The sequence below is a fragment of the Cryptotermes secundus genome, unplaced genomic scaffold (assembly GCF_002891405.2).
Source record: "Cryptotermes secundus unplaced genomic scaffold, Csec_1.0 scaffold1274, whole genome shotgun sequence".
Taxonomy (NCBI): Eukaryota; Metazoa; Arthropoda; class Insecta; order Blattodea; family Kalotermitidae; genus Cryptotermes; species Cryptotermes secundus.
In genome coordinates, this window is record NW_019718632.1 from 486,511 (window position 1) to 497,592 (window position 11,082).

The 11,082-nt window shown below is 39.5% G+C and overlaps 1 protein-coding gene across 3 annotated transcripts in view; it reads left to right on the plus strand.

Moving 5' to 3' along the window:
• The window catches only part of LOC111862895 (procollagen-lysine,2-oxoglutarate 5-dioxygenase 1), a 41,196-nt gene that overhangs the window by 310 nt on the left and 29,804 nt on the right, over nt 1-11,082 (plus strand). For 2 of the 3 annotated variants that reach the window (XM_023848711.2, XM_023848701.2), the window contains exons 2-8: nt 162-323; nt 5,634-5,722; nt 6,108-6,244; nt 6,331-6,494; nt 7,510-7,686; nt 9,329-9,528; nt 10,292-10,423. In XM_023848711.2, the coding sequence (XP_023704479.1) occupies nt 162-323; nt 5,634-5,722; nt 6,108-6,244; nt 6,331-6,494; nt 7,510-7,686; nt 9,329-9,528; nt 10,292-10,423 (1,061 nt within the window). Of the gene's footprint in view, nt 1-161; nt 324-660; nt 839-5,633; nt 5,723-6,107; nt 6,245-6,330; nt 6,495-7,509; nt 7,687-9,328; nt 9,529-10,291; nt 10,424-11,082 lie in introns of those variants that run through there. The other variant, XM_023848718.1, reaches the window with a different exon arrangement.

Here is an 11,082-nt window from a genome sequence, read left to right on the forward strand (position 1 = left end):
ACAAAATGCAGACGTCTCCTGGCATCTTCTGATGTGCTAAAAGTGCTGACGAATTATTCATGAAGCTAAATCGGGTATGTGACAGAATTATCACAGAACTAGTGGGCCTAGAGAACCACGACTTGTGCTATGTTGGAAATGACTACCGATATGCTTTACAGGATACGTTGTGCTGCTAGAATCTGAAGGAGAATGTCATGTTGGCTTGCGGGGTGATGTATGCCTTCACAGGGACGTCAATACTTCTCTTGACGGAGCACCCAAGTTTCATGGTACCTTAAGCAGCGGATATTTGACGACGCATACAAATACTAAAGTTGACAGTAAGTAAATGGTGTATAATTTATGTAGATATATAAAAATCAGAGCATAATATTTTTAATAATGTATTTGAAAATTGCCGGCGTGTGTCGATGCGCATCTTTCTACGGCGCATGTGTGGAGTTGTAGGCGGTTTTTTTGGTCATTGAACTGGAAGTATTTATGTATTAAAAACATGTATTTGGGGAAACTGATAGCTTAAATTATACAAAATTTATAGAACTCTTACTTGTGTTATTATATACATTTATTATGTGAATTTTAGATATATAACCATGTTAAATGGGTGCAACAGTTTCAGACGCAAAGAGTAAATATTCGTAGGATTGTTAGTACGTGTAACAGCTGGATTTTCGGGAGAGGTTGCGTGCGTGCTTCCAGGCACGAAATGAGTGTGTGATGTGTGTTGTGCGTAAAAGCGTAAACATGACATTACGACGGGTGGCTTTGTTATTGTCTGTGTTATACTTCGTAACACTATTTAACGGAGCCTCTCTCAAAGACAGAAAATATAAGGGTAATACGAGAGTATCTATCAAGAATCGAGAAGTTCAGTGTTTGTGTTACAGTAACCATTTTAGTATGCACAGATTTATCAGGGTTTCATCATAGTAAATGCGTTAACATTTGCACATTAGGTATTATTTGTCTTTATCACAGCCCTGTTTAGCAGGGAGGTTGCCCTGCGTGAGTTCAAACCACACCAGAAATGTTTTTAACGACACGAATACTTTTCTGGTAGCAAGTATAGTTATAGAAGAACTGGCCATGTAAGAACCAGCATGACATATATATGTAGTTAATTTTGAGTCTGTGCAGTTTTCATTAATGGATTTTTATGGGTTGTTGTGTGATTTAGTATTGCAAGCTTTTTCCACTCTGTGCATGAACATCAAAGAAAAACAGATGAAAATGCTGTCATTATTGATAGGAATATAATAATTGTATGTAAAAACCCCAGTGCAAACCATTGTTCAAATATGACCTGTGAAGAGAATCACAGTTTTGGGCCATTACAGAAACAGAAATGTGGCATGACATTTGTTTTTCTCCTGCTCCCCTAGCCACATAAGAACTGAACTGTAATGATGATGAAGTGTCCCAGTGGATTGAACTCCAGTTTCATGCTTGTCCAGCTTGTAGCCTTGTCACTGTATCACCTGAGCTGTCCAAGTTACAAACCATACAATAAAGCAGATTAAATTAAATTAACCAGTAAAAGTAAGTAAATGTATTCCTGTAACAGGCTGTGGAGGCCCATAGGGTTGTGAGATGTTGAGGTTCCCATATTTTCTAGGCAGTCGGCTCACAGATGGCTGTAAGGTTGTCAGCCTTACGCGCCGGCCACCCTTTATCCCCAAGAATATTCCAAGAATATTCCTGGTACTCATGTCTGTTAGAGGCTGGGTCGACTCCAGGGCCATAGTGCAGCTTGAAGGATTAGGTCAATTGAAAAAAAATCCAATGACCTCATCAGGACTTGAACCCGTGACATTCTGGCTTGTAGCATAGTGCCTCAACCAACTACACTACCGCATGCCCCAAAATTAACCAGACCTAACTTAATATAACATAATATGTATTATTGAATTGAATACCTGTTTGTTTAAACTTCGCTGCAGGTGTATCTCAGTGAATAGTGTAACATTATTGAAATGTGATGACAACAAAGAGTCATAACTAATCTGACCCAAGCTATTTTAGTATTTTCTCCTTCTTTATAATCTTATTAATCTTGATAACATCCTCCTTTATTCCTCCTCTTGTTCTCATAATCTCACTCCTTCATTGTTTCCTTATTCTGCTTTTTGAACTCCTTTTCCTTCTTTAACATCAACTCACATTTAGTGTACCATCATACTCCCTTGCTGTTGTCTTTCTCTCATCTTATTCTTCTTAACCTCCTTCTCACTCTTTCCCTTTTCTCCCTCTGCATTCATTCTATTGTCAAACTTCTGTCCTCCTGTAATGATGCAGCCAGTATAGTTCTGCATTCACGGACTGGAAGAGATACTTTTGTGTCTGTAACTTATTTCAGTGCCCATTGGATTTTTGTGAATGCAGTATTCTCATGGTATGAAAGCCCAGAATGTACAGACTGGGGTGGGAGTGCTCCTCTGTTACGGGTTGTTCAACTTTGTGGTTGCTTGCTTAATTAAGGTTTAGTTGCGCCTGTCCTGCTGGCCCACATTGCAGTGGTGTGCAGCCAGGCGCAGAATACTTGTGAGCGAAAGTATGGAGCAATCATGCATGAGAACTTTCACATTTTTTCCGCTAGTTACAAGTGTTTTTGTCAGAATCTTAAAATGCCACTCTTGCTTCATGTTTGAGAGAACACTGTTCTGGCTTGGCCCACAGGCAACTGTGCTGATCCTTTTGCACAAATGTTGGGTAGTTCGCTAGAAACAGGACATGATTTGCAGTCCTTCTGCTGTTCATTCCACCAGTTGCTCCACAGTCACCATCTTCTGTCATGTGGGGCTGGTACAGTAGGCCAAATAGTGGCTGCAGTACCAAGTGGACTCAGTCTCACCCCACTAAGAATAATAATAATAAAGAAATAATTCATTTCTACTTGGTCTTGTTTTAAGAAATTTGATAAAATTCAGATTGAGTGTAGGACAGCTGCAAGCATCTTTTAAACATTTTTCAGATGTGTTTGATAAGTATTTCAACACAACAGAAGCTGCTGACCTCCATGTGGAGATAAAATGTGAGGTCATGTGATGTTTGTATACGGGAAGAGTCTGTGAACTTATCAGGCCTTACGTGTATAAACAGAGCCATTTAGCTATGTCCACAGAAGGTCGTTCTTGTGATATTTGCAAAAGATAAGGAATGACATTTACTGGCAAGGAATGGAGCCAGTGTTGTTATGCCTCTTAGGAATTCACATGGATAAATGAGGGAATTATTGCAATTTGGGATTTGAAAAGGAATATGGACCCTCTCATGCACAGTTTGTTGAAATCAAGATGTCGTCAAGTCACACTTAGTGCTGTTTATACTGCCATTATCACTGTGCTTTCATATTTATAAGATTTGCTCCCTCATGTCTATGTATGTCTTCCCAGAGCTCCTCCTCAGGTTTCCTGTCATGTTCTTCTTTCTTTCTGTGTGACATGTTGCCTAATGTTTTGTTTCCATCTTGATCCTTGTCTTCCTCTTGGAGGTTTTCTTTTCAGTTTCATATTTTAGTCCTTCAGGATTCTGTGTTTATTCATTCATAAAGTGTGGCCATACCATTTTGTTCTGTTACTTAGTAATTTATCTTACAAAGCAGTTGTTGGTTCCTTTATATTTTGGATTGTATATAACTGATATGGACCTAATTAAACTTATCCTGCTGCATGTAATGTAAGCTTAATTTGATTGAAATTTTCTGAGCGTTGCTGGAGATGACGTAGGCAGAAGGACATGATCTCCAAATTGTGCATTCACTATATGCACTGCAGAGCTCTGCTTCCTGGAATATAATGCTGTGTAGTCCAGTGAAAGTCAGCTGATATTTTGAAGGAACAAATTGCTTCCATTTTCAAGGTTGAAAAATAGGCAGAGCGAGAAACCGGTACGAAGCAGTCAATAAGCATAGCTCTTGATGTACTGAAATTTCATGGGAGAGAAGACGTATACTGTTCGTTTTCATTCATTCCGTGCGGTGCTAAGTACCTTTGCATTTTGTAACGTAAAGTGTTGCCTTCCAACTTGCGGGCTCTGTTCATTTGCAGAGTGCAGCAGTGCATCTTTTTTGTTGTTGGTGAATTAGTGTGATGTGACAGAGCTGAACCATGAAGTCACAAAGTGAGAAGATCTGCAGTCAGTGACCTGTCTGCTCCTGCACTGTTTTAGTGGAATCTCCTGTAACTGGCAGAGCACACAGCTTATGCTAGCCACTTTCTTAATAACATATGTAACATAAAATATTTGTCTCATCAGTGACAAAAGTCATGGTCTCAAATAATTTTTGATCTGTTCATTATCATTCAAAAACTAGTAGAAAACCCATTGAAATTTGTTGCAGTTATAAATAATCACTATTGTATTTGAAGCATAAAATCTATTAACAAAACAACGTCTGAGCACATGCATCAGTTTTGCCCATATGACAGTCTTAAAAAATAGCAAACCTCAATAACTGAAACTTTCTGGAGAGACAACTACAATCATACTAAAACTTCATGGAATAATAATAATGCTGTAAGCAGTGTTACTGTCTGAGGTACGCTGCGTACTTTTTTTGGAAAAGGCAGACACTGTAGCAGGGGCTTGAGAATTCCTTCCACTGCCATTTATGGCTGCACTCAAGAAAACAGCACCTTTGAGCTGTGTGCAGAATATCTTGAAAAACATTACGGGAATTACTTGGGAGATTTCAGCATAGACAGGTGGATAATATTAAAATGCATCTTTGGGAGATGTAAATTAGGCTGAACTGATTCAGTGTATGGCCATATGACATGCTTTTTTGATCATGGTAATGAACCTTTGATTTCAGAGTATAACAAAACATTTCTTGACTCACCCGAATTTGCTTGACGAAGATCCTGTTCCTTGTTCATTATACTGAGGCCACAGAAAGAAGTCCCATGGATTGACCAATTCCACATTTCACTCAAGCTGTTAGACTTCCTGCCCCCACCATATTTCTGTATATTGCCCCTCAGTTGTCTAGCCACTCTGGTCACATAAGTGATATATGATAACTGTTCCTGCTAGCAAAACCCATTTTGGGCCTAAGGGAGACTCGAGGGGAATACAACACACTGCAGTTCAGTGTATCATAGTGCATGTGTTAGAAGAGCTAATTGCAACAGGTTTTGTATGTGTTGCAAAGTGCAAGTGTGAAGGCATCTGTCCCCATCAAACACTGAATCCCTAATTATTTATTATTAAGGGACACAAAATTCTGAATTTTGACTGACAGTTTTGTTTATAGTTTCTGTAAATAGCTCAGAATATACAGCATTGAATGACAGGATAATATAGAATAATGGATTGGAAAGGATGTGAAAGGAAGCAGCCATGGCCTAATTTGAGGTACTGTCCCATCATTTGCCAGGAGGGTCTCAAGAAAGCCATGAAAAATATCGATCAAGACAGTCTGTCCCTGGGTGAAGGTTTGAACCTGTATCTTCCCTAATACAAAGCAGAAGTGCTAGCCACATGACTGTAACATTATGGATATAATGCAAGAACTTGACTATTTGTAGAGAATCCTGTTCACCAAAATCTTGAAGTTGGTTTACAGATGTCATATAGTTGCCAGATCCTTTTGTTGATGCAGGGATTTTACTTATTTCTTTTGTTCATAGATTTCCTATTGGTGACGGTGGCTACAAACCAGACTGATGGGTTCCAGAGGTTCTTGCGCTCAGCCAAAGTGTACAACATTCCAGTGAAGGTAAGGTGTGCCTATTGTGTTAGCTCCCAAAAGGTAGGGTGCTGTTCCTTTAGAACTGCTGTAAATGTTAAAGATATATAATGTTATGAATTGTGACATCATCACCTGATTTCTGAATGTGGCTAATGCATACAGTTGTACAGTTATCGGAACTCCTGACGTGAACAGTAGTGAATTCCACTCTTCCAAGTTGTAGTGTGGTGGCCAGCAGAGGAGTCTCAGAGGCTAGCATTGTCTTGTGACCTCATTTGAGGCCCATTATTCCTCACCTGTGGAAGGGAAATGTATGCAGTCCCAAACCCGAGACCTATATGACAGGTCAGCTTGTTCAGCTCTGTGAGGGCTGAGATCTGATGGTTTTGTATATGAGTACAGTTGTTTGCAGGTGCTGGGCCTTGGGGAGAAGTGGGAGGGGGGAGATGTGCGCAGCCATGCAGGCGGAGGCCACAAGATAAATCTTTTGAAGAAAGAGCTGCTTGAACACAAAGATGACCCAGACAAGGTCATCTTGTTCACTGACAGGTATGCCTGCTGTCCATTTTGTCTAGGTCTGCTCACATAGGCCTGCCTGTCTGACTGGTTTGTTAGCTCTGTCTGTATCTTTGCAGCTATGATGTGATCTTGCTGTCAGGGCCAGACAAGATAGTGCAGCAGTTTGAACGTTTTGATGCCCGAGTTGTGTTTTCTGCCGAGGGATTTTGCTGGCCTGATGAGGGGCTGGCATCAAAGTACCCAGCCGTGCAGAGAGGAAAACGGTATCTGAATTCTGGAGGTATGGGGTCCATACCCAAGCAGATGTCTGTATTTTGATTCTGTCTGTTTCTCGAACCATTATGAGTAAGTGCTACTGCACGTAGTGTTGTGATAACAGGCATTCTTCTGTCCTTTCCTGTTTGTTCTTCTGTTTTGAGTGCACAGTCCTGTTAGAATGGAAACTCTGTAGGTTCAGTTTGATTAGAACAGGATTAGATGATTGTAGGACAAGATAGTGCTCTGTGTAAGTACAGAATATAATTTCATGAAATACAAGAACTTTCAACAAATACGACCATTGGAAGTGTTGTGTTAGAAGATGCTCAGTGGTTCTGAATCACAGGCAATCACTTCACTTGTATTTATGAACTGATGTGTTCAGCATGGAGAACATCAGAAGTGAAGTTGTCTGATAAATAACTGTAGCATGAGTGTAGTGAAGAAGTGGATGCAGGTGCACAAAGGATGCTTATGGGATGGAAGAATGGAAAAGCCTTACACATGCAAAGATACTCTATGAGGGAATTGTCATTAGATGATGATGAAAATGAAGTGAACATGAATTGTTTAGAAGCAAGGAATTTGTTGCTGTCCTACCATTTGTTAACTGTGCATTGGGTTGTCAGGAGGCATAACTGTGAGAATGTCCAAAATAAGGCCATGTGGAACAGTCTGGCTTTCCTCAGGAAGGGGCTGTTACAGTTTTCGCTCATAATTATACTGTGTTGTAGTCATTCATTTGAAACTCTGTCAAGATTTTAAGAAACAGGAGTAACAATGTTACTGTTCAGGACAGAATCAGAGAATGGAGTTTGTATCGTTATTCATTTCAGTTTGTATTACTTTCTATATCACCTGTTTTGTATGGTTATGGGAAAAAGTTTCTTGCCCTGAGTGAAGTGCTTAAGTTGAAAGTATATGGAAAAAAATGTTCAAAATACTGTAATATGATAGAGATAATTGTCAAGCAAGGAGCACTGTCGAGGCAATATGTAGCTTTATGTTCTAATTTGATCACGTTTTGTGTATTGCAGGTTTCATTGGTTATGCCCCAGAGCTGTATAATGTGGTGACATCAACTGCAGTTGCCAACGATGACGACGATCAGCTGTTCTATACCAAAGTTTACCTGAATGAGGAACTGAGGGATAAGTTCCGCATCAAGCTGGATCACAGATCAGACATATTCCAGAATCTTAATGGTGCTATTGGTGAGCCATGTCTGTTTGTAACACATTGAGATCAGCCCCCTAGGAAACTTTAGAATGTCACCAATAGCATAGGTGGGAGGATGATATTAAAACAAATGTTATAGCAGAATTTTGATATGTAGCATCATAACCATTACACTTATATTAATAATGATCTTATTAATTACCATCCAGTGTAACATATGTGAGGTGATTTATTTTACTGCTTTTACATGTGTTATAGTGTCATCTGCAGAAGATGTACGAGGAAAGGAAGTGCTTTAAAATTGCTTTAAAATTAGAATATATAATATTTTGTATAATATTATAAAAATTATATATGAGGTATGACCTCTGTGCTTCGTTTTTGTTGTTATTGGTTATTTTGTTGTAGTATTTTCAGATGCTACATATGGTTGCAGTAGTGTAGTAAACCTTGTTAATCCAGATTAATTGTGGTAGGGTTCATCTGGATTAATGATGCAAAATATAACCCTAAAAAAACAGAAAACAAATAAATGGAAAATTTAAGAATGTAGGTAGTGCTGATGGAAATAAATGAAAAATATCACTGAAGCAATTTCTTCCTGTCAGAAGCTGAAATCCAAGGTCTCATTCATCCAGCTCAAACCAGTCTTGGATATTTTCTTACGTGGTTTCAGTCTGTCACCCTCAACGCAGTCTGAAAGTCCTCTTGCTCCTAAATCCCTTGTCTCTTAAAGTATTGCCACGTGTAGAGTGGTACTTGTGGTGAAAATCACGGGTTCTAGATTGGATGATTGGATTTATTAACAATTCGGTTACAAGTTATCTTAATTACAATTAATACAGTGGTATCGCTGATTCACACACTTTCTGGTTCACCATTGCACAGGCACTAGAATTCTCTGTCTCTACTGTTCATCTCCTGGCAAAGGATCTCAGCACAGAAATTAGCACTTCAAATCAATATGAATTCTTCTTTTATCTTCAATCACTTTGGAACCTCTGGACTCACTCCTCCAGCTTACAACTGACTTGTAACTGCCCTTGAACTGATCCTGGCACTGCATTCACTTCTGTTACAAGTACTCTGCACAGACCTCCATAGGAAGCACCGTCTGTGTTGTTGATGATGTCGCTGCTTACATGGAAGTGTGTTTACCAACCCTTTGGGTAGAAATGGGTTGCATAACCCCCTTGTTCCACTGCTGCTCAGCACAGACAACATAGGAAACAGCCTCATCTATTGTTATGTGACCTAGCAAGGGACTGTGAAGAAAGCAGTCTTCTGGGATTTGGCACCGTGTATATGTGGTGTTAACCGACGTTTCGGAAACGTCGGTTAACACCACATATACACGGTGCCAAATCCCAGAAGACTGCTTTCTTCATAGTCACCGCCGTGAAAGCCTCAAATCTTACATAGCAAGGGACTGTGTACCAAGAATCCGTCTTTGTAGGAACTTGTTTACCAACACGTTACCTAGCATTGGGTGTACATGTAACAGTACGTTCTCAACTGTGAACAGAATTTTTCAGTTTTATATTTTGATCCAGATTAACTGTAACCAGATTAGCAAGGATTTACTGCATCTCTGTTGTGGTTGTGTGACTGATGTGTGTCGCAGTGCAACACAGTGCGGCTGCCTAAAGCGGCAGTCGCCTCTTTCTGTGCTTACAGCGGATGTTGAGCTGATGTTCAGAGGGCAGGAAGCATATCTGCAAAACACGGTGTACAGCACAGCACCACTGGTGATCCATGGGAATGGTCCAAGCAAGCTGGTGCTCAACACGCTAGGCAACTACTTGGCAAACAGCTGGAACCCGGAAGATGGCTGCCTCAGTTGCTGGGATGACTCAGTTGTTCTGGAGGACAAAGATGTAAGTGTGATGTGAAACTGTGGTAAAATTGAAAAGTGATTAAAAACACATGAGATTTACTGTTGTCACAGCAGTAAATATTAAGACTGAAGTTTTCTGGGACATGGATAGACACACACACATCTACCAAATTACATGAAATCAGATCGAAGAAGGCTGTGTAATCTTGATTAAGAACATGAATGCTCCTTGTAATGAGGATATTTTGGAAAAGAGACATATTTAAGCCATCAGGAGCTGACATACGCGGTACAGAATTGTGTGCTGTGGAGGAGAGTGGTTCATGAAGATATTTTTTTGTGGTGCCATGAATCCAGGCAATTAATGTGCAAGTCATTGTGGCCATTCATGTTCCCAGGATTTAGATTTTGAGTGGGGGAGTTGTGTAACTTTTGCAGTTGGAGCAGTGTTGATGAATAACCTAAAATGAATCAGTAGTCCATTTGATAGAAAATTTGGAATAGAAATTTTCTTTAGGTAAGAGCACTCCAGGAAAAATTGTGTGGATTGAAAGAAATTCAAATTGTAGAAAGTCATATGTCACCTGAATTCTGCATCGTGTATAAGAAGCAAAGAAGATAAATTAAAATTTTTAAAAACAGTTCAAAGCCTTATAGAAAGGGGCATTACCATTTAAAACTTTGGTAATGCTGGTTTAATAAAAATCACTGTGTGAATCCTTTTGTCATTTACAAGATGAAGGTAATTTGATTGAAAAATATTGTCATTTTGCAAGGATGTGAGAGTTTCTTGCTCGTTGCAGCCGAAGAGCTACCCGATTGTGCTGATAGCAGTGTTCATTGAGCAGCCCACTCCATTCTTAGAAGAGTTCCTTGACAAGCTGTACCACATTGAGTATCCCAGAGAGAAACTGCATCTCTTCGTGCACAATTCAGTAAGGGAGCCTGTGTGTCAGACTTGAGATTCTCACTGCAATAAAATAAGTTCTGTGTGACATGTAGTCATGGCAGTAGAGGGTCAGCTCACACATTTTAAAGTGAGTTGATGCAGTTTAATATTCCCAGAAATCCAGGACTTCTTAGCAGTTTAACCGTTAAACCTTCACAGGAAACATGCTGCATGTCCATTAAGAACATAAATGCCGTTTATGGAAACAGTTCGTATTTGTTTTCAGTATCATATGAAATGCATAAAAATGATCTGTAGGCAAAATATTGAAGTAGGTGGTATGTATTGTAACCACTTCCCTTTAAATGGTTAGAGAACAGCCATTGCTATGTTTACCAAATGCTTTAATATTCAGAACTCTCCTTTCGGCCCCCACAGTATATTTATGTGTTTCATGTGATTTACAGAACAAGGTGATACTCTTTGCGATGGAGATGCTGTGTAATGTCTGTGAGGTAGGAACTGAGGTTTTATGGATTGTTGAGGTGTGTTTCAGTCTTTAAATTTTAACAAGTTCTTTAATTTTCAACTGCTGGCTAATGGTATCTAAATTCATGGTCTTATGACCAGGAATTACTTTCATATGTGTGGTTTGCATTTGGAGACTGTAGTGTATGTACACACATTTCAGAGGAACAGAGTTTT